Raw genomic sequence first — 24,486 nt, 5'->3', positions numbered from 1 at the left:
ATATAATATGACATGGTTAATGGTAGAAATCCCATTTAAGATTCTCTTGTGCAGTGAAAAAGCCATGTACTATATGGTCGATAGAAAGTCTCTGTTGGTGCACCCAGACAGAAATCACCAATCCAAGTCTCCATCAAAAGTAGACTGAAGGAAGCACTGACCTGTTAGACTTCCCCTGGGTGTGAACAAAGTTCCATCTATTCCTGAAGCTCATGTTTCTGTTGGTCAAGGACAGTAACCTCCTTTTACCATGAATCAACTGTCTCCACTGCTCTCTCTTTTCATTCTAATACTTTCTTCACTTGGCTTTCTCATGACTGTATTCTTCCGTTTTCCTCGAAGCATGCTGGTTCCATTTTGAATCCATATTGGTAGATTTTTCCTTTTCTGATCTCCTAATATTTGCATTACTCAGAGTCTCCTTGTCAGAACTCTTCTCTCTTCTACTGATATCCACACCTTGGTGATCGCACCCATTTCCGTGGCATTAAATGCCGCCTGCGTGCTGAGAATCCAGCACTTATAACTCCAACCATGGCTCTTTTTCTGAGCTCAGATATCCAACTATCTGCACAATAACTCCACTTGGCAACAAGCAGGTTAATATTACCTCTATTTCCCTCCTTTATGGAGCTTAAATGAACGTACAAATGCACGCTATTACTTAACTGACTTCTCTATTGGAGCAAAGAGAATCTGATAAACCAACCCCATACTAAATTCTTAGCTTATCAGCTTACATTTCCCAACAAAGTTTTCACTTCAAAAATGCAAACTTTCGGACAAATGGTTGGATTTCGGTTTATGGTTGAGAGATGTTGGCATCCTCACGTGAAGGTAACTGCCTAGTGTGCTTCTAAGAGGCCTGTCTTCACCACTCTGTTCCAACTAACCATTTCTATTAACCAGGACCAAGAGTAGTTTCAGTTTCTGTAAAGGGCAAAGGTTGGTAACATTTTCTTCTCTCCCTCTCTCTCTCTCTCTCCATTTTCAGTCAATTTTGCTCTCTACTTCCTAAGAGTTTTAGAAGTGTTAAGGAAAAAAAAAAAAAAAAATATATATATATATATATATATATATATCACTCACATGACAAAAAAAGCAAAAACATGAGAGTTTTTATATGTTAAAATGTTGCATGAAAAATTCTGTAGTTGATCCAGGTGTTAATATAACTTTTTGACTTTGTTAATCAGAAAGGAAGAATCAGTACTAAGGAAAGACAATCTTACAAAAGAAGCCAAAAATCGGAAGGAAAATAATCAAAGCAATTGCTCTTTTCTCATTCGTAGTAAGAATTAAAATAAATTCCTTGGGAAACTAAATTTCTCAAGCATATTTTCCATCTCATATATTTTATTACAGACATAAAATGTGCAAGAAGAGGGGAAAAATTTTGAAATCAATTCTTAGTCTATAACCATTAGCTTTTCTTCTGGATACCCATTCTACTGTTCCTTAAACACACCTGTTTCAGGCAAAGTTAATGGTTTCAAATGGGTTTCTTCGCCTAAGTTGCTAGGCATAGAGGTTTTTATCAGGAACTGGGAATTTAATTCTGTAGGTTTAGAGAAAAAGCACATAAGCTTTGTAGATTGCCTTCTCACATAAAAGGACAAAGAGATTCTCTTTAAATAAGAAAAATAAAAAGTACTTTTAAACTTTATGTTCTACAAAATGAGTATTTAGTGCACCTCTTCAGTGTTTCAGTTGGTCACATATAGCACTCTGAAATAAACTCTAAGGAGCCTCAGTCACCCACTGGAACAGTTGGGGGGAAGATGCCACTCCTTGTGTATGTGGTGGTGACGACATGGCAGTGGTTTCTGGTGAGTGTTACCAGCCCGGTGAAAATGCTCCATGAGTGGGAAGAGACCCCGAGAGAAGGAAGAGGGTCGTGTTCTGAAATGTTTAGATGCTGAATTCAGAGACCCCTTAGTTCTCAGTGGGAATTGTGGCCACCGCAGGCTGTGCCTTGGAAAGTTAATTTTGCCCAATGCCTCGGTTGTTCATTTATCAAGTAGGCCTCATAAGAGGTTTGGAGGTAAATTCAGCTCTTACTGCAGTGCCCAGATTTATCCAGAGCTCAAAGTATGTGAGCAACATAAATGTGCAGCCTATCGCAAGCCTGGCGCAGAGGTGGAAGAATTTAGGACAGAGTAACAGAGGCACGGATCCAATGTTCAGCCGTGTCCCCTGCTCTCCTCTGCTCCTTGTTTTTTTCAAGGAGGCCAGCCAGCCGGCATATGAGAAACAGCACCAGCCCAGGTGCCATCACCTCCCACTAGCCAGCTCTGCGAATTTTAGTCTGGTTTCCTTCACTTTGTATAAAGGACGCTGGGCTGAAGTAATCCCCAGGGATCTTTCCATTGTTAATATGCACTCATCTAACCAGTGCCACTGCAGACACACCTGGGCAGAATGGTTGTCTGTAGCCAGTTCCTATTAAGAAAACACTTACGTAGCAAGAACATATTTTTGTTTCAGGATGAATAGGTATCAGTTATGTCGCTGCTGCCAGGCTGCACCTGCCTGCCTCTGAGCTGGTGGCAAGGAAGGGTGAGGGACTTCCTAGGACACAGTGAGGGCAGAGGGTAATAGCGTCTCCGAGGAGCTTACACTGTCAGCTTTGCTCACTTCTGTGGCCTCGGGACTCACCGATATGTGTGACAGCTGGTAGCTATTCAATAACGTTTTAGAATGGATGAATGAAGCCACAGAGCAGTCTCAGACTCTGTGAGTGAGTAAGATTGCAAGAGGAGTGAGCATCACTTCTTTTTCTAATGACGTGATCAGTTTCATCATACTGTAAAAATTTCCATTGCACCTGAATCCAGTGTAAAAAAAAAAAAAACAGAGATATTGAAGAAAATTCCTACTTACTATAGCAACAAGAATAGATAGATGTTGCCCTATTTATAGATCATACATATTAGAGTTGAGGAGGCATATTATATTTCCATTTTTCTATATCCAAATTAATAACACTTTCCAGCTAAAAATTTTCTCCTTCCCTGCTTCCATCACGCAGGAGAAAATGAAACTAGTTTAAAAAATTAGAATTAAATGAGCCTTTAAATTTTCAAAAAAAGAAAAGTAAATGGAGACAGAGCTTTCAGATACTTGGTTTTCACTGGAAACCTTCGCCGGTATTCTGCCCCGAGGTACTGCACATTTTCTCCCTGCACATACAGAGTGGGGGAACTGTGAAGATGGTGAGACCCACCTCCCCAGCCCATGCTCTCTCCTGCCCAGTTCTAACCACTCGGTTCCAGGTACCTCTGGCAGAGCTGAGGATTTGGCAGCGAGCAGGGCTCTTACGAACGTTTTTCAGGAAATCCCAGCGGCAAGAACACTTGAAGCGGAGAAGGCTCAGTTTAAATCCAAGCTCGGGTTCTTGTGGGTCTGTTTTCTCAATTGCAAAATTAGATGAACAGCCAATTTGAACTCAAAATGTTGTAAAGTAGATGAAATGAGAAAACACGCATAAACCTCTCAGCACCAGGCATGGAATGCAGTAAGCACTCAATAGATGCTGATTAATGTCCTTATTATTCCAGTTTTTAAAAATCCATGAGGTTTCTCCAGGCCAAATCAGTAGCTTGATACCAGAACATTAATTTCCAAGTTAGTGCAACAAAAATATCTTTACACCGCTTATTTCTTCACAAGTTGAGGCAGTATTATGAGCCACAATCAGAAGTTGACAAGTCGCTGGTGCAGGTGAAGTAGCAGAATTAAATGTTCTTGTTCTCACGGGCTGGCAAGTGTGTTGGAACCTCCGTCGGACCTGCATCAGGAGGCCGGTCTTGTTAGGGACACGCATTCTTATAGCAGCTGAACGCAGTCGTGTACATTACCTAAATCACACTGTGCGTCAGTCTTGGAATATACAAACGCAGTTTAAAATGAGCTCTCCATACCTTAGGAATATATGTTTTTTGATGTATTTTAAAAGACATTTTCTTTATTTGCAGTTTACCAAAATTGACCATTATATTCAGATGCTGAGGAACTATATAGGACAGTCAGTCAATTGCAATCAGAAGAAACCGTTAAATTCTCAACTTCATTTAAAATAATATCCTCTGAAAATCAATATCACAAGAATGTAAATTTTACTGGATAGGAAAAATGTTATTTCTGAGTCTTCACTTATGGGGAAAAAAAAGAGTGGATAAAATATAAATGTCATCTCAAGTATATACCTGATGTTTCAAAACAGATCACATTCTAGATTAAGACAAAGGAAGACAGGTAAGACTCTGCTTTAACAACTTCTACTCTGAAGGCCATTAATTATAAACAGCTAGCACATTCCAGACCAGTCTATGGAGTTTTGTCTAATTGATCTTTGAGCTGAGACTAGTGATGGACAGTTCTTACCCAAAAGGACCAGTGTTTCATAAATTAAGGATGGAGTCAAATTATATTGTAATAAAAATATCCTTATTATTAAAATAAATGAATAGAAACAAACACGTATTTGTGATAGCATCATATGCATGAACTTCCTAACCATTCGTTTTAATTTGCAAAAGGACAGAACAGAAATTTTCACAACCTGGGAGGCAGTGTAACCAAGAGGAAATGAGTAGAATTAGATTGTTTTTTTCTTTTTCCATCAATGGGAAAGTTAAACAAGGCTGATAGGAAAGAGGTGAGTGCTTTCTGCCAGACATGTGACTGGAACCTGCAAACTGTGATACCAATGAGATAGTAACACCTCCTGGTGAAGCCACCCACCAGCTGTAATACCCACGGGGCAGAAAACTCTGTCCATTTTATGTATAAAAGCACATTGCTGAAATCCTTAAGTTGAAACTCTACTCTGAAATTCTCATCTCCCTCTGAACTCATTGAATTTTCCTTTTTCCATACTTATTTTGGAAGATTCGAGATGGCTGTAAATCCTTGGCCACCTCTCCCACTGAAAGAGGGGTCTAAATTTCCTCCGCTTGAGCCGGGGCTGGCCTTAGGGATTTCCTTTGCCAATTGCCTGTGGCAGACAGGCCATCCTGGGACTCCCAAGGCCAGGCCATATGAAGCCCTACACCTTTCCTCCCAGAATCTGCAAGCACTGGCTCTGGGTGAGGCAGCCTCCACGGAAGGTGCACGGTCCAGAAACCATCGGGCTGTGAGAAAGCACAGAGGATTCGCACGGAGAGCCCAGGCACCAGATAGGTGACTGAGGAAGCTAATTTTTTAAAGCAGCTTTAATGAGGTATAACTGATACACAAAACTGCACATATTTAATTTATCTTATTTGACGAGTTTGGACTTAAAACCATCACCACCATCAAAGTAATAGACACATCCATCACCTCCAGAGGTTTCCTTTTGCCTCTTTGTTTATTGTATTTGTTTTGTTGTGTTGTTTTAAGAACACTAAATGTGAGATCTACCCTCTACCAGATTTTTAGCAGACAGGACCCTGTGGTGAATTACAGGCACTGTGTCGTAGAGTAGACGTCCACAGTTTACTTGTCTTGCACACCTGAACCTTTACTGACACCGCTCCCGCCTCCCCTCCTCCCTGCCCCAGCTGCTGTCATACTCTCAGCATCTGTGAGGTTGACTGTTTTAGATTCCTCACATAAATGAGGTCACGCAGTATTTGTCCTGTGTCTGGCTTACCTCACTTAGCATGATGTCCCCCGGGTGCATCCATGTTGTCACAAGTGGTAGAATCTCCTTGTATTTTTAAGGCTGAATAATACTCTACTGTATGTATAAACCACATTTTCTTTATCCATTCATCTGTCCATGGACATTTGTGTTATTTCCATGTCTTGGCTACTGTGATTAATGCTGCAGTGAACACAGGGGTGCAGATACATCTTCAAGATCCAGATTTCATTTACTTTGGATGTACACCCAGAGGTGGAATTGCTGGATAATATGCTAGTTCTATTTTCAACTTTTAGAGGAACCTCCATACTGTTTTCCATAGTAGCTGCACCATTTTTTAACTTCCCACCAACAGTATACAGACGAAACACCAGGAAAGTGCAAGTCAAAAACCACAGAGAAGCCATTTTGAGCGTTCCAGACTCAACAGATGCCACATGGGAAACAGAAGAACGAGGCAGCTGGCAGGACTGATCTGCCGGGTCCTCCACGTACCTCTGTCCATGGGAGCTGGAACAGCACCCTTGTGTCCCGCCTGCGTTCCTGACCCACAGGGTTGGGACTAGGGTAAGGGAGTTGTGGCTTCATGCCACTGTGTTTCAGGTGGTTCTAAAACAGATAAACTGGATACGTATCTTCAACCAGATTAGTTCTTTAATATCCCACAAGAGGGAATATTTACTTATCTCATGAGTCCCTGAAATTATCTATTTCTCAGCTGTCATTTATTGTTTTACATACACATTACAGTCCCCTCTTGTTCTGCTGTGATCTAGACCTTGCAGTATAAAGTTTAGTGTTAAAGACCCACTAAAGTATTTACAGGAAATTACTACTATTTACTATCAGTTAAAAGTCACAATTTCTTTTCAGGTCAAACTGTCAGTTGTCGAAAGCCTTACAAAGTAGAAAACAGCTCAAACCCCAGAATGTAATTCTGCTCACAGTCAATCAGATTGTGTTTGTCTTCAGGCTGCCTCTTAGTTTTCTTACTCAGATTAATCTTTTTTTTTAAAGAATTTAATTCCCCTTGTCTTTCTTGAATTCCTATTTGCTATTTTCACTTAGCTGATCTCAACATATTAATTTCCTCCTCATGTTTGGTTGCAGTATAATAAAGCAGTGACAAAAACAGTGCCCCACGTGTAGGAAAGCATGGAGCTACTCTTCGCTGTGTTTCTGGTGACCATTTGTGTTCGCTTCACATGGTGTGTCTGTTGTGTGGGGTAACTACCGAGAGCGTTTCGAAAGGAAATGAGAGAAAGGGTTAATTAATAAGGATTAAAACACCGAGTGACTTTGTCAATTAAAAGCGTGCCATTTGTTTATATGAACTGGGAATTGGATTCTCCTCGCCCACAGTATCTTAAAGACCAGAACTTTGATGCATCCATCAACTATCAGAGGGAGGGGTCTGCTTTACCATAAAGTAAATACACTCGTTATTTAAGGAAGCTTTCAGTAATATTTAGAATAAAAAGTCGATCAAGTTTCCAACAGAGAAACCAAACCTCAGCACTTAGGTGTAGCAAGTTTGCCATCTACTGATCACTACGGTATCTTTTTTTTTAATGTAAAAGGAAATTTTGACTGTGATGTGGCTGCTGTATCCAAAATAGTAATATCAATATTTTAAGGCAAAAGCATTTTGAGGCAAGAAACACAGCTTCCAGGTATGCAGCCCTAGGCTGAGCCTGGGGGGAGCCAAGCATGAGGCTGGCCAGTCTCCAGAATCACTCTGCCCGGCAGGGCACACGGTGCCCACCACGCGAGCTCTTTAAGATAAGATAGAATGTGTCTTGGATCCAAAAGAGGGACAGACAGGTGTGCCGTTTTGTTCTCCATCATCTTCTGCACGTTCAGAAGCAGGCTGCCCCCCGCCCTGTGACCCAGCACATCTTATTCCCACCGTAACTTCCCGCTGCATCTCAGACCTCACTCTGGAGCCTCTGGTCTAGGCAGCGGTAGGGGACTTGTCAGATAACTGTCTGGTGTTACTGTTTCGGAAGAAGGGCAAGCAAGGTACTAAGATGAGTAAGTCTCATATCAAAAAAGAGGTACAAACAAAATACTCAGATGAGTCGAAACAACAACGCTAGCGAGTTCGGTGATAAATCACAGCCACGCTCGGCTGCAGAGGAGCAGGGCTTGTGAGCTCCCGCCGCAGGGCTGAGCACACATGGGGGTGACTGCACAACGCTTAAGTAGCTAAGGGAAATATTCTAGACGTCACGCTGCCTCTGAGTATAGAGTCTAAGCAGTTCAGGCAAAGGGAAATAATACCACTACTGATCAAAGTTTAATTTCTTATTGCTTAATTACTATAAGTATTTGGTCATTAATCCATCCAGTAACCCTTCCCAGATATGGTAACACCTGATCCTCATATGGACGTCCAAGCATCAGGGCAGGGACCATTGCCCCATTTCCTGTGTGCAAACGCTGAGTCTGTGAGGATTCAAATGATTGCCCGGGTCAGGGAAGACTGGTCATGTCCTGATGGGGCCGATGCTTTGGTGTAACGTATTCCTGGGTGATCACACACAACCCCATCTACACCAGACCGAATGGTGCACCACAGTGTTAATTCTCACTTAATTTATGCTGTGTGCAGTTGGATTTATTTAACAACTTTTTCAATGTGGAGGCAAAGTCATCTACCTCCACGGAATTCATCATAGGATAAGCCATTATTTGTTAATTAATTCAAGAGAAGAGCTTGTTTTCCAAAAGTAAAAACTAAAGCGGCTTCACGTGTGTGGATCCTTCAGGGATCCCAGTTCTCTAGGGAAAGAGAAGGCATTTTATTTTAGAATAAAATTCCAAATTAACAGATGCCAGTTTGAAAAAAGAAAGGTTAATTTTTCTTTGAGAGTGACTTCATTTAATTTGCAAGTCATGATTATTCTAAAATCATTTCATTTCTATTCAAAATTGTTCCGAAGAAGAGAACAGGTTTTGTTTTTTTTTTTTTTAATATACGGCTCTAAGTTTTAGAAGACTTTTCAGAAGTTATTATTCATACAAAATGTCTACTGATAACTTAGTTTTGTCAACACATTTTTCCATCTCTTGTTCAGTAAACTGCTTTTAAACCTTTACTCTGGAGCATTGTGCTGAAAGAACAGCAATGGAAAGCAATCAATCATTCCCACCAGGAGCTGAGGGTGAATAAACAGACGCTGGTGGGCGTGCTGTACGGGTGTTTGTGGGAGGCGGCAGGGCACAGCGTCGATTCTTAGGCTGCAGATTCAGCCAGTTCTGTTTTGTGTGTAGTCAGGTTTATTTTAACAAAGAGCGACAGGTTTGTTGCTTTTAGGTACTTGTAGCAGACTCTGGGGTCAGAATCCTTGTTTAGAAACCTGACTCTACCAAAGGCTGAATGTGTGACCTTAAACAGTGCGTTTACATCTCTGTGCCTCAATGCGGCCAACCATAAAGTGGAGATAACAAGTGTGCGGGCCTGTGTGGCCGGCGAAATGGTTAGATGATGACTGACCAAGTGCAGAGAACAGTGTCTGATTCATAAATTATAACTTTATTATTATTATTATTATTTTGATGCTTCGTTTCAACCTTCCCATCTTTTGAAATCTTAATTTCATAGGCTTGCAATAATTTGATTATCCTGATTACTAGGGGTTTTTTGACTGGGTAAAATCTAGAACACAAGGGTGTGTATTTCACGTAACACAGGATACGCAGTAACGTCAGCGGGTGAAAATCAAGAGAAGGCAGAAACCATCAGGCCAAGGCTTTCCCCCGTTTTACTGTCAGGCCTGTTTAGTGATGTGTCTGCTAGAAAAAATGCACAACCTTGAGGTACTTGAAAGCACTTTTCCAATATCAACTTCTAAGCCATCAGGTTTTAAATACAAAACAAATTGTAATGACACTGAATCTGATGAGTGTGAACGCATGAGAACATTGGACTGGGAAGCAAGACACACACCAGGCCCCAGCTCTGTCAGGAAAGAGCTGGCCTGGTCCTTATAGCTCAGCTACCTTCTCTGTGGCTCAGTTTTTCTACACAGAACACAAGGACTGATTTGATGGAGTAGGTTTACTCCCAAAGAAAAGCTATCAACACAGGCACATTTTACTTTAAAGATGTTATTCATCATTGTAAAATTTGTAATTTAAAATGTTCCGATCTTCTTATCACAGTAAAGAAAAAACATTGAAAAATCTATTATTTTTTAAATTATTTTTTTAGCTTTATGCATCTTTATTACATCCAAATAAAAATGAAAGATCAACACCATGTTAAAAAGGTCCGTTAACTATAAACTAGAAGTCTACTGGTAAAATTCAGTTGGGAAATGACTGGCGAGGAGGACATGGGAATGGAAGTGAGGAGGTGCTGCAAGGATCTTTATCTGTATTATTCCATTGTTATATATTTATATCCTGAATGTTATGATAACATAATACTGTCTCTTCCTTATTAGTTGATAGATATTTTAATATTATTATTTGTAATTTTTATTTAAAATTTGTATTTTTTTAATTTAATTTAATTTATTTTTTATACAGCAGGTTCTTATTAGTTATCTCTTTCATACATATTAGTGTATATATGTCAATCCCAATCTCCCAAAAAATCTAATATTAAATCATTGATTCTGTGAACATTTCCTTTCCCTTCTCTCAATGTCTGAGCAATTACATAGCCAAACCCACCAGCCAGCCCATGTCCAGTAGGAGACACAGCACCTTATTAGTCTGACGGTGCTGACCTCCTGTGCCCGCATGGTAATTAATTCACTGAATGAACAAATGTTAGAAGCCATTAGTCCTCACTGGGAGCCCTTAACTTATTTTAAAAAGTACACTCTGCTTTTGCTCTTTTCTTCAGAAGTTTGTTGTTCCTTTAAGCACACTGCGTTCTCCAAAGTTTCCAGAGAATAAAGCATTAGCACCAAAAAAGTGAATGTATTTCCAGGGTAGCTATTGGACTTAGTGAAACTCTCACTACGTAAACTCGTAACCACCTGAGGATGGAAAATGGAAGATGCCCCGCTAGCAGCGTGTCTGGGTTCCAGATGTAGTTCTTCAGAAGATCACCACTTCTTAGAATCTTCTTTCCTTGTAATCCCATAATTCCTTTTATCTAATGCTAAAATGGCACTGTGCAACTGCATTAAAAGTAACTGCAATAATATATACTAGGTGCCTGTTCATCATAAAAATACATTCTCTCTCCCTTCTGCTGCCTCCCCTCTCTCCCTTTCATCAGTTTAGTAACTCAAAGCCTTTAATCCATGCAGATAAATGCTTCTCTGTTCACAAATGACAAGATCTTCTAAGGCACTGAACACCACTCCTCCCCACCAGCCTCCATTTGGGAAGTTAGAGTCTAACATAAAGTCCTCCAGGCACTGCATCCCATGGAGAAATACCCCAAGTCAGTCTTGGTCCGGTCAGATGGAGAAGGAACTGTTCTAATGAAACTCTTTTAGAGAATAGATACTAATGTTGCCTGAAAATTGTGCCCCATCCACACCAACTCAACATCTGAATATACTTCTTGTGCATTTCCTACTTGGGAATATTCCAGAAAATGTCCTCATGGTACTCAGGAGCACCATGATTCTCCAGCGTGGTGTGTTTGGAATCCCCCTTCTGTGAGATACCTGTTTCTAGATATGACCATGGTGATTGTGATGATGATGAGGATGATGGTGATGAGGATAAAGGTGATGATTATGATGGTGATGGTTATGACGATGATGATAGTGATGATGGTGGTGATGATGATGATAGTGATGATGATGGTGATGGTGGTGGTGATGGTGATGATGATGATGGTAATGATGATGGTGGTGATGGTGATGATGGTGGTGATGGTGATGATGATGGTGGTGATGATGATGATGGTGGTGATGGTGATGATGGTGGTGATGGTGATGACGATGGTGGTGATGGTGATGATGACAGTGATGATGATGGTGATAATGATGATGGTGGTGATGATGATGATGAGTTCTGGTTGATTTGTAGGTCCTTCTGTATTCTGGATTTATGCCCTAACGGGGTTGCACTTGCTGCAAGTATCTTCTGCTCTGTTCTTTCTTTTTCACTTCTTTAATGGTGTCTTTTGATGAAGAGAAGTTATTAATTTTAATACTATCCAATCAGTCTTTTCCTTTAGGACCGGGTATAGCATACTGGCTAGTAATCAAACCTGAGACATTTAGTGTCTGATTTTGAGAGTTTCAGAATATGACCATGGAGCCTGAGGTCAGCCAGAGTCTGATTTTCTCCAAAGTCCTCACATAGAAAGGAGTGGACAGTCTATCTGAGGGCTGGATGGTGCCAGCAGGGGCGGGAAGCCAGAGCGGGAGCATGCTGGCCTAAGGGTGCAGGACAGAAAAGCATCTTCTGATGTGCAGAGATATCAATTTGAATCTCAGCTTTGCAACTGACTGTTATTGTGAATAGGGTATTTTGTAACCTTGCCTGAGCCTCCATTTCCTTGAATAGAAAATACAGATAAAAATAAAGAAAATCATTCACTTTATGTCATCACATTTCTCAGCACATTGTGCACAGGGTGGATGGGTTGGAAATGTACAAAGTGGATGATGAGAAAAAATTTAAAAACCGAAAGGAAGAATATAAAGGAACATAAGAGAAATTGAAATAAAGTTGACAGATTATGGAAGTATTTCTTCAGGTTAAAAATAATTCCCTTGAGCTCTTAAGTTACAACAATAACATCTTCATAGTATGAAGCTGTGCTAATGTATATCACGATAATAATCCCCACCACAACTCTGTTGAGGGGAGGACCGTTGACGCCACATTACCATAGGAAACCAAGATGTGTGCAGACCTGCCTCAACTTGCTTTGCTGGTTTGGAATTCTGTGCTTCTATTATTAAAATAAAATTGGAAAGAAAATGAAAAATCCACTATTAGACACATTTCAATTTGGGATCTAAAGATTGATCGAATCTTCCAGAACCATGTTTTTAAACAAAAATAACTGAAAACAAGGTGTTTCAGTTATTTTCTGCTTCAACAGGAGTTGAAACTTGCGAGTAGAGAGGAAAAGTGGCTTTCCCTTCAAGGTCAGTCTAGGTCATTTGCATCCCTAAAATGCACAGCCGAGGCCTCTTCAGGGATGCAATTCTTCCTTCCAGTTGGAGCATCATATCCATGATTTTAATTTCTCGACAATCACTTTGAACCCACTAGCCATCAGGTGTTTGCTAGCTAATTAGTCATGGCAAACAGAATACCTTCTGATAGTAAAATTCTTCAATTTTGTGTTGCAGTGTAAACTTTGGAAAGCAAACTTGTCACACGAGCTCACCTCTGCCTGTTCACAGCCTCCTCTCCACATGACCCTTTTTTCTTACCAAATTCAGTTTTCACAGTTTATTCCCTGACCTTTTCAACCTTCATATTTTCGCTCTAACTTCGGCCTGTTTAAATGCTCCTCTCTAGCGTCACATTTAACATCTAGCCCCGCTGTTTAATTTCACTTCACCCCAACCACCAAGCCAGGGTCCAGTGCTGTAGATCGTTCGTTAGCACTTGTCTGCTGGTTGAATTCCCTGGAAACAGGCACAAGGTGAATTGTGTCATGCATGCTGTTTATGAGGATCATCACCTGTGGAAAGAGGGGAAAGAGGAGAGAGAAAGCCACGGCCGCCCCAACAGAGAGCTCTGGGGGGACAGGGCTTGTCAGAGCTACGCCAGGCAGGGGTCCCGCCAGGTGGTGGGAGAGTCCGGTTAGAAACCCTCTCTTTACCACCCGCTTCCTTGGACCACTTCTGATGAGCCTCACAGAGCCATTCTGGGGACACAGACAGGGAGATGGAGGGCAGGCAGCTGGTCAACCTCATGAGAGGAAGCAGGAGCAAGTAAGATTGGGCAGAGCCAGAAGCTGAACACAAGCTGGACGAAGACACAGCTGAGCCAGTGGGCAGCTCTGGAAGCAGACGCGCCCACCAGCCACCCACCGGGCCAGGAGGGCAGGCCTGTGCGCCCTCCACCTTGTCCAGTCCCAGATGCGGGCTGCTCTGGATTAGCTGACTTCAGACAAAACGAGCCTCTGAAGCTGAGGCCAGCCCTGAAGGAGCTGAGAGCTGGGGTCTCTCTGCCCAACACACTCCCCCTGCGAGCGGCGCATCTCCCCTTGGAAAGAGGACCTGGGCGGCATCTCCCCGTCTCCTGCACACTGTGCGGCATCTCTCACGCATTTGAATGTGCCTTAGTTTGGTTAAGTTCTTTGAGGATAGCCGCAACATCTAGTTGGTCTTTTTATCTCAAGGGAACGTAGCACCAAGGCGCGCCTATAATAAATCTCACAAGGGTTAACATTTGCTGCGTGCTTAGTACGTACTATGAGGCTTTTATGTCCACCATCTCATTTAATCTTCACACAGTCCTAACTGGTAGGTGGTATTACCTGCCAGATATCACAGGTGAGGGTCCCAAGGCTCCACATGCTTAGGTCACGTGCCCTTGTGACAAAGGGCAGGTTTTGCATTGAAATCTGATCTCAAAGCACATGTTATTAACTGTTCATTGTACTGCCTATTTTATCTAAGAACTCATTATATTTTCATTGTATGAATGAGTAAAAATAGAAAAGATGCTATTTTTTATTCAAAATTGATGGTGTTATAAAGCTAATGTAGATGTAAATGTCCATAAATTATTTATTCTAACAATCCTATCTCTATGGCCCAAGATTTTCACCAGTGCTTATATGTATCTTAGAATATCTTCAAACTGAGTACAGTGAAAATATGTAGAAAACCATTGTGGATGATGTGCACAACGTCTGAAATCTTGGGGGTGTGAAATATTTAGGTCGTATGTAATGAGCATTATGTTTAGAAGAAATGTATCATTTCTATGTAAAAGACCGTGTGATGAACACCAAGGGACAAATACTTCATACTGAAAGATACTTCTCTTTGAATTATACCAAGCACCTCATGTAAAGAAGGAAAAAGTTGACATATCGGACTATATATCCAGCAATAGCATATGTTTTTGTTACATACAGCAAAAATATGTGAAAGGAAAAAGCAGGTATTTCCCCATGCTAGTCAGTTACTCTGACAAAATGCTAGTCACTCAACTCCTTCAGAGAGACTGTTAGACAAACACAAAATTTCTCAGGTTATGAGAGGCTAAAAGTATTTCTGAAAGGTGGAGTTTCCTTATTGAAACCACATTAGCAATTAAAAATGACACATGCATGTGTTTTGTTAAAGTAAGGTAATATTGCTTCATTAGATTTTATTTAAAGTGGTTTTATATAATCTCCTTTTAAAAAATAAACATTTCAAAAGTAGAGTTAATAATATGTTGAATTTCATATACCCTATCCAGATTAAATAATTATCAGCTCATGGTCCATTTTATTTCATCTGCAACACTACCCATTTTTGCCCCCCCATAGATTACTTTTTGGAATAAATTTCAAACATTATATAATTTCACCCATAGGAAATTCAGTATGCACATCTAATATACTTTTAAATATTTTAAAAGTAAATACAAAATTATTATTCTACCTAAATAAAACAATATATTTTAATATCATTAAATATCCAGGTAATGTTCAAATATCCCTCACGGTGTCATAATTTTCTAATGATTTCCATACTTGTATCTAGAGCAAAATGATGTACTGTATATGCATTGCAATCCTTGACATTTCTTTTTTAATACGAGGTAGTTCTCCTCTCTGGCACTTTAATCCTGGAAAATCTCTCAGTCTAGATTTTGTAGATCAGATTCCACTGACGTTGTCAAACCTACTTCTCCAGTCTCATTATTTTCTTTAAAATTCTGGCTAGATCTAGAAGCCAGTTGAGAGTCCAAGTTTTGTTATTTTGCCAAGAATACATCGTAGGTGTATGAGGACTTCAGAGTCCTCATAATATCTGGTGGTCTTTTTCTGTTTTATCAATCATTTATCACATTACCGAGATCTTTTATTTCTAAAAGAGTTGTAAAACAGTGATATTCTAATTCATAATTCCTTTTTTAAAGCTTCTTAGTTGAATTTTTCTCTAGAGAAACTTGTCTACAGAAATTTCAGACATTATGCACCTAGGTTGTTATACTTTCAATGGTTAAGTACGTCTGCATGTTTCACACATACTCAATTTGAAGTACTCAGATATGAGCATCTGGGAAAATCTCCTAAGGACAGGATTGTTAAAATAAATGATTTTTGGACATTTACCTCTATAATAGCTTTAGATCACCATCAATTTTATAAATTTATTTAGTTATTTGTTTTTATTTTTGGCTGTGTTGGGTCTTGGTTGCCGTATGCAGGCTTTCTCTAGTTGCAGAGATCGGGGGCTACTCTTCATTGCGGTGCACGGGTTTCTCATTGTCATGGCGTCTCTTGTTGCAGCATGGGCTCTAGGTGCGCGGCCTTCAGTAGTTGTGGCGCACGGGCTTAGTTGCTCTGCAGCATGTGGGATCTTCCCGGGCCAGGGATCGAACCCGTGTCCCCTGCATTGGCAGGCGGATTCTTAACCACTGTACCACCAGGGAAGGTAGCAGGCGGATTCTTAACCACTGCGCAACCAGGGAAGCCTGATCACCATCATTTTTAAATAAAAATAGCATCTTTTCTATATTCCACTCCTTCGTACGATGAATGATGGTCCCTAAAGACAGGTTCATGTCGTGACCCCTGGAACCTGTGAATGTGATCATATTGGAAATAGTCTTTGCCAATGTGATTAAGTTAAGGATCTTGAGATGGTCATCTTGGATTATCTGAGTGGACTTTAGACACAGTGACAAGTGACTTTATAAGAGACACAGGAAATACAGAGGAAAAGAGGAGAAGGTCATGTGAACACTGACCAAAGTCTGGAGGGGTGTGGCCATTGGCTGAGGAAACTCTGGAGCTGGCAGAAGCTCCAAGAAGGAGAGATGTTCTGCCTGAACCTTCAGAAGGAGCATGGCCCTGCCGACAGACACCTTGATTCTGAGCTTCTGACTCCAGAACTGAGAGAATAAATTTGTATCCTTTCAAGCCACCCAGTTTGTGACACTTTGTTATAGCATCCCTAGGAAATAAATAGCCCATCATTTGGTTGAACTGAGCTTCTGTGTGTGTGTGTGTGCGTGTGTGTGTGTGTGTGTGTATTATATATATATATATAAAATCAACATAAATGTTTTATTTCCCTGATGAAGAGAAGACCTCAAAGAGCTCTCAAGGGCTTTACAAACGTAACATACATCCTTGTAAAGGTTGCTAAAGAAGAAGCAGAAAGCAAACTCTGCTGAACATGCTGCTGGTGTGGGAGGGATGCCAGCCCCCAGGAGGGCAGGACGTGGAGCTCGGGGCCCTGGAGCCAGATCCTGAGACAGAGGAGGGGCAGGGGGCCTCGTCCTTCAGCCTCCATCCTCCATCACTCTGCTCCGCAGCCTGCTGCTGTCAGTCTCTCGAAAATTCACTTTGATCCACCTGAGCCTTTTGTTACCCGACCCCGCCTGACTCGGGGGTCGTCCCCATGAGCCCATGAAAGCTCTGGTTCCCCTCAGCTCTCGTGTCTACTTTGGGGTTTCACTTAGTGTGTGGACACTGCCACTCGGTCATCTTTTCTGATGAACATGTGAAAGCAGAGAGGGTGGCTGTAAGGTTTCTGTTTAAGAAAACCGCATCCCAAGAGTGAATTCATATTTCTTTTAACAAAAATATGTTGAACTGTTTCTGTAGGGAGGCACTTGCATACAGATACGTACAAATAAGTGAGTCTGTTCTGACTTCAAGGACTTCACCGTCGCAAAGGACCAGTTCTTCTCCGTGTCACAGTTAACCCTAAAGGGAAAGGTGACAAGAGGCTGTGGACGGGAAGCCAGGGTGGCAGTCATTTCAGGTTGTAGATGCAAGAAAAGACCAAACCTGAAAAATGGTACACCTCTCCTCGCTCCTGAGATAGGGAAATTCTTCCCCAGAGAGCAATTTATTGTCAACACATAATAATAAAAATGTTTATACACAAATACTTCACATGGAAAAATTCACAACAAGGTAAGAAGGAATAATCAGTTTAGTGATTAATTTCTTATTTCTCCAGGGCAAAACAAAAACAACAACAAAAAAAAGAATTAGAATTTGAACCAAAGAATAAATCCACAGAAGTGTGAAATGGAAGATGAACTAAAAATACACAATTTTTCTCTTTGTCTTAGTCCTTTGGGGTAACATTCTTAAACACCAAGCATAAGTGTTAAGATTCATAGGGGAGGAAAAAAATCTTTTCCTTCTCCCCTTCTTGCAGGCTCTCCGCTGGGGCCCCAGTAATAAAGGACAGATTAACAAAAGAAAAACAAACAGAAGTTTATTAACATGTACATCTTATACATACATGGAAAGCTCAGGGAAGAGTAACTCAAAGAGATGGCTTACAATTTGGGGTTTAAATACCATCTTCAGCTAAAACAAAAGAAGAAGGTTCTTGGGGAGGCTGGTTCTGTGGTGATCAGAAAAAAGCACAGGAAACAAGGGTGAGGCTTTTTATGCAGGTTTAAGCCATGATTGGAGTCTCATCTCTTCCAGGTACAGAGCAGGAGATACCTTTACAAATGAGGATTTCCTTTATGAATGTAAATTTCCCTTACAAAAGGTAAGTTCTACTGTTTTCAGAGCTTCTCCCATCAGACCCCAGTCAGCTGTTTCTCAAAATAACCCTTATGCCAAAGAGGCATATTTAGAGTGGCATACTCTGCTCTCCTACAACATATAACAGTAAAGCTTAACACCTATATGTCATTTACTATTTGCTAAACATTTTCTTAAGTGTTTCACATATATTAAGTTATCATCACCACCACATCTGAATCCTACTATTAACCACACTTTATCGAGGAGAAAACTGAGACCCAGAAAAGACTCTGCCCAAGATAACAAAACTGGCTCAGGGCAGCGACTCTGCTTTCTACCAGAGGCCATTCCGCATGATTGTTTCCTCAATGAGCTTCAGTAGACAGAAAATAAAAGGGTAATAGCATTGCTAAATATATTCACTCAGCATTAACTAGGTACCTCTTGTGTGTCATGCTTTCTCCCAGATTCACAGCAGAGAACAAGTGAATACTGCATGGTCTTTGCCTTGGGAAAATTAATGCATAAAATAAGGACCTATCATAAATCTTTATATTTATCTTTTACAATGTAATGCATTCTTTTATTTCACTAGACTTAGGAGTCTAAGCAGAGACAGAATGTCCAGCAAACTGATAGAATCACATAGGGCTTAAAATGCACAATTATATAGGAAGAGAGACTGGAAAATTGTTTGCATAAAGTGGAATCTAATTTGGCAACCACCACTGTTTGCTTAGAAAGGAGAAATGAATAGTTATCATATGCATCTAGGGTTCAGACACTTCACCTGCATAGAACATAGTTTCAGATCAGAATATAAACTCAAAAAAGTTCCCCAAATAGAAAATTGTAACTGACCCTCCAGCCGAGGCAGAGGGTCAGGAAAGGAAGGTCTTACTGACCGGGGTGTGATGGGTCAGCTGACAGTGAGGAAGAGAACAAGGATTCAGCCTCACAGCATGAGGATCTAGTGCCTTTACTGGGGCAAATCCTGAGTAGCTCAGGAAAGCAAGACCCCGTGTAACAGGGTGGCAACAGGGTGGTAACAGGGTGGTAATCAAGATATTCTAAGTTCTTCCTTGTCAAACTGTGCGTCTTGACCCATGAATGGGTTTTGAAATCAATATAGTGTCTTGTGATCATCATTTGTTATATGTGACATAGATCAGAATGCAGAGGACTTTAAATAGCGAAGCTTGCTCTTGCTTTGGAATTTTTTTCAATTATGTAAACTCATATGCATTGTGTACATGCTTATATGACTATGTTCATAATTTATACTCTTATATACACACAGACACCTATACATATGTATATTCAAGTATTTGGGATCACAGTTAAAAATATATTTCATACTAAAGATCAGGGTTAACAGAGTCGGCTTTGGATTTTTTTTTTATATGCTAAGAATACAGAATATGGTAAGCACAAGTAATAGGTAAAATTCAGAACACTGCAGGGTGAATTGGATGTACGCGGTTTTCTATACACTGAATTACTAATGCTCTATAATAAAATAAACAGACAACTGATAAACATCAACCTAGATGATCTCAAAATTTTATGCTGAGTAAAAGAAGCCAGACACAAGAGAAAACATACTGGATGATTCCATTTATATGAAATTCTAGAAAAAGCAAAGCTAATGTACAGTATCAGAAAGCAGATCTGTGGTTGCCTAAAGGCTAGGAGAAAGGGGCCTGAAGGTCACGATGGAAACTTTCTGTTTTCTATTTTCATTTGTGGTTATGTGAGTAGATAATACTGGGTTGGTCAAAATTTGCCTTTGGTTTTTTTAAGTAAAAATAAAAGACACATTTTTCATTTTCACCAAGAACTTTATTGAACAATGTATTCACCCTGTTGTTCCACTACCTTCTGCCATTTTTCAGGCAACTTCATAATTCCACCTTCCCAAAACTTTTTATCTTTTTGAGCAAAAAACTGTTCCAGGTGCCTTTTACAGTCTTCCAGGGAATTGACATTTTTTCCATTAAGACAATTTTGTAAAGACCAAAATAAATGGAAATCCAAAGATGCAATGTCTGGTGAATACGGTGGATGAATCAGAACTTCCCAGCCAAGCTGTAACAGTATTTGCTTGGTTATCAAAGAAACATGCGGTCTTGCATTATCCTGATGGAAGATTATGTGTTTTCTGTTGACTGATTCTGGATGCTTTTCGTCGAGTGCTGCTTTCAGTTGGTCTAATTGGGAGCAGTACTTGTTGGAATTAATCGTTTTGGTTTTCCGGAAGGAGCTCATAATAGAACTCCCTTCCAATCCCACCGTATACACAACATCACCTTCTTTGGATGAAGACTGGCCTTTGGTGTGGTGGTGGTGGTTCATTTCGCTTGCCCCACGATCTCTTCTGTTCCACATTATTGCACAATATCCACTTTTCATCACCCGTCACAATTTGTTTTAAAAACGGAACATTTTTATTACATTTAAGTAGAGAATTGCGTGTGGAAATACGCTTAACTTATATGGGACTCAAACATCAAAGCGATTAACATAATCAAGCTGGTGCAAATGATTTTCAGTGCTTGATTTGGATATTTTAAGTATGTTGGCAACCTCCCGCATGGTATAATGTTGACTGTTCTCAATTAATGTCTCGATTTGATCGCTATCAACTTCAACTGGTCTACCCGACCGTGGAGCATCGTCCAGTGAGAAATCTCCAGCACGCAACTTCACAAACCAACTTTTCACACATTCGATCAGTCACAGCACTTTCTCCATACACTGCACAAATCTTTTTTTGCATTTTGGTTGCATTTTTACCTTTCTTGAGATAATAAAGCATAATATGCTGGAAATGTTGCTTTTTTCTTTCATCTTCAATATTAAAGTGGCTACACAAAAATTCACCAATTTTGATAAGTCTTTTTTTAAATGCATGCTGATATGACAGCTGTCACAAACAATCTAACAAAATTGTTTCAAATTAAAGACAACTGAGTGCTACTAGAGCCATCTTACGGAAAAAACTGAACAAACCTTTCGGCCAACCCAATGTTTGTTAAAAACTCATCCCACTCTACATTTAATATGAGTGCATTTAATTGTAAAATACACTCAATACAGTTAATAAAAAAATAGTTACTACCATAAGTTTTGGCCTTTAAATGCATATCCAGTCAACTAACTGGAAGTTTCTTTTCTCTTATTTTTTTAAGCAACTCTGAGTAATCAGACCAAAAAACTGAAACCCTTTGAATATGATTTTTTTAACGGTATTTTGAAAGTTACAAGCTAATCAGACCCAGTTCTCTCTGTTGGGTAAAAGTTACCCTTATGAGGCTCATTCTGATTGTCACTCACCGTGAATTATTTGTTTACAGAAACTTTCCAGGCAGCCCTTCCGCCCCCTCCCACGCCCACCTGCTCATTAAGACGGAGCCCCGGGCGGATCATGTCAGAGGGCCCTCCTCCCCGCATCCCAATTGCGCTTAATACCAAGAGCCGATTTTGGAATCTTAGCTGCAGATTATTTCTTGCCTCATTTCCATGGCCGGGTGTACTCTGTTTGGATTTGGTGATACTGTTTTGGCTTATTTACTGTATGGATTTCTCTCTGCCCTCTGGTAACCCTGGAAGAAGGCACTGATGTATTGATTTAGCTAATCATGAAAATAAACCTCAGTCGACACCTCCAGAGGCTACCACAAACCTTTACCCCGCTCTTTTCCAGTCATCGCATAGACCGAGCCGCCGCTGTGCCGCCACCCTGCTCTTTGTGGACGTCTCCTGGGACCAGCAGGCCACTGCTTCCCGTTCTTCTCCTGGTCTTGCCTTCTTCCTCCCCTGCCTCCAATTCCTTGGGTAACTCCGGAGGGAACGCCTCTGCTTTACCTTCTTCTCCAGATGAGTACGTTTCAGGCTTCAGGGTCTACTTCTACTTTTCTGTTTTCCGAGTGCCAGAAAAAAAGCACAAGGAACATAAAAGAAAGATGGAAAGCTAGGAATCATGCAGTGGCCACTGTGTGTTTGACCGTGGGCCTGTTTGTGAGGATGGATGGATGCTTTCTTTTGAAATAGGTACTGTGGTGTCCTGTTGAGTGAACTTTGTGTAAAATTCAGTCATGTCTCGTGCTAATAAGATGTTGCTTTTCATCATGGTGGAAATAAGTACATAAGCATGTGAGTAAATTCCTCAAGTATTACAGTGCATCAGAAGACGGTGATGCCTGGAAGTTACTGTGCTACTTGAACACCTTTGAGAGACAGGTCAGGACGAATGGTCCTAAGACAGATGACAGACCTCCGTCTAATCTCGGACATCTAGTGCCATTGCTCTTTGGTACCAAGAAATGTTTATGTCGTCTACCTGCAACACGTGGCCTGTCAGCCTCAGTCCCCAGGGAGCCCACACTGCAGACTGTGTCAGATCAGGTAGACACGCCCCCAGCTCTTTATCAGCAGAACTAAAATTAGACCCCAGGTCATCCTCTATCATACATTTGCTTCTTTGGTATGAATATTAACTATATAAAGCAATAGAGGGACTTCTTTTCATGGTTAAAGAATTTCTCATCAATATCTTTGAGAAGACTGTGCATGTCTCTTAAGTGGTATCAACCTTCTTCTTACACAGATAGTTACAGAGGAGAAAGGGCAGCTATCGCTCTTTAATTACAGTGTTCCTAAGTACTCAGTGCTTCATTATTCAGCTATTACAGTTTTAAAATTATGCTTTTAAAGTTGTTGTAACACAGACATGAAAGTGGGAGTTGGGGCAATAATTTCAGTCTCATGATAGTTGGGGAGAGCTCTGCTAACACATGACCTACAGAAATAAAGCATCCCTTGTGTTTAACATGGAACCTGGCAGGTGCCTACACTTATTTCAGGCAGAGAGACATTTGCTAGGTGACATATTTGTTATATGGAACTCAATTATTTCTTCCCTGCAGAATGTAGTGATTTAAGAAGCTTCTCTGTCAGTAGGCTTTAGGGGGGAAAATTAGAGGAGACAGTGCCAGTTTGACAGTATAATCACTTAAGACTTGTCCCTGTTCAACACTTAAAAAAACTACCTTCCTGAATAGAGATGCCAGAATATTCACTTTAGTCTAACCATAGTCATAAAGGGGTTCAAAGACTATAAGAACACAGTCCTGACTGCAGTTACTATAATTCTAAAAGTTCATGTTTTAATGAAAACTTCATTCTTATCATTCTTCTGTCAGAATTTTATATATATATATATATAATACATATATATATTTAAATTATATAATATATATGTGTGTGTATATATATCTTTTTAGAAGATCTGATACATACTATTAAATAACATGGCCCACTTAATATTCATTGAACACTTGATAACTAAAGATTAATAAGTGTCAAAGAATAGAAATATCACAAAGGATATTCACAGATAATAACATAATTAAACTAGAAATTAATAAGTGAAAGATATCTGGAAACTCCCCAGTAAAAATATGGAACATTCCCCAAACATTGGGAAATTAAGCAACCTGCTTTATTTCCAAGGTGAATAAGAAATATTTTAAACTAAATGAAAATGTAACATACCAAATTTGATGGAATGCTGCTAAAGCAGTCAATGGCAGAAAATTTATAGCATTAAAATGCTTACTTTTATGAAAAGAACAAGGAGCAATATAAACTTCCACTTAAAACACACACACACACACACACACACACACACACACACACACACACAGAAAAAGCTTAGCAAATTAAATCCAAAGCAATTAGGGGGAAGTAAGCAAGAAAGTTAACAGCTCTTTAAAAAAAAAGAAGAAAAAGAATTTTAGGACAGAAAATCAAATAAATAAACCCAGAAGTTCTTTTTTTTTTAAGAACAATAAAAATGATAAATTTCCAAGCCTACTAATGAAAAACAAAGAAAGAAGATACAAATTAGCAATACAGGAATGAAGGGGTATGGAGGAGGTGCTTCTCAACCACAGCACCCAAGACTGAGTAGAATAGTAACTATTGTGAATAATTCTGTATCCACCAATAGTCAGCTTAGAATGTAGATGAAATGGACCGATTCTTTGAAAGATATTAATACAAACTACTAAGCTCACTCAAGAAAAAAATACAGATAACCTGAATGATCCCATATCTATGAAAGAAATTAGATCTGTACTTAAAAACTTCCAAACAAAACCACAGGTAACAGATTTTGCTAGTAAATTCTGTTATGTGTTTAGGGAAAAAATAATACCAATTTTATAGAATTGCTTCCAGAAAC

At 40.0% G+C, this 24,486-nt stretch overlaps 1 protein-coding gene and 1 long non-coding RNA gene across 2 annotated transcripts in view; both read left to right on the top strand.

Annotated features, from left to right (window-relative positions):
• Positions 1 to 24,486, top strand: part of LOC309619787 — a 291,877-nt gene that overhangs the window by 115,014 nt on the left and 152,377 nt on the right. The window lies entirely within an intron of this gene.
• Positions 2,846 to 23,871, top strand: LOC309619550 (uncharacterized protein). The gene is made up of 2 exons (XM_082374777.1): positions 2,846 to 16,173; positions 16,213 to 23,871. The coding sequence occupies exon 1, from the start codon at positions 11,281 to 11,283 to the stop codon at positions 11,626 to 11,628; it is 348 nt and encodes a 115-aa protein (XP_082230903.1). The 5' UTR covers positions 2,846 to 11,280; the 3' UTR covers positions 11,629 to 16,173; positions 16,213 to 23,871.

This window comes from Balaenoptera borealis (assembly GCF_965194805.1).
Source record: "Balaenoptera borealis genome assembly, chromosome: 21".
Classification (NCBI taxonomy): domain Eukaryota; kingdom Metazoa; phylum Chordata; class Mammalia; order Artiodactyla; family Balaenopteridae; genus Balaenoptera; species Balaenoptera borealis.
The sequence above is the reverse complement of the archived record's forward strand: the minus strand, read 5'-3'. Positions and strand labels throughout refer to the sequence as shown.

What these genes read in the sequence shown, in the direction of transcription:
- LOC309619550 (XM_082374777.1), top strand. Translation starts at nt 11,281, where the DNA reads ATGACCATGGTGATTGTGATGATGATGAGGATGATGGTGATGAGGATA.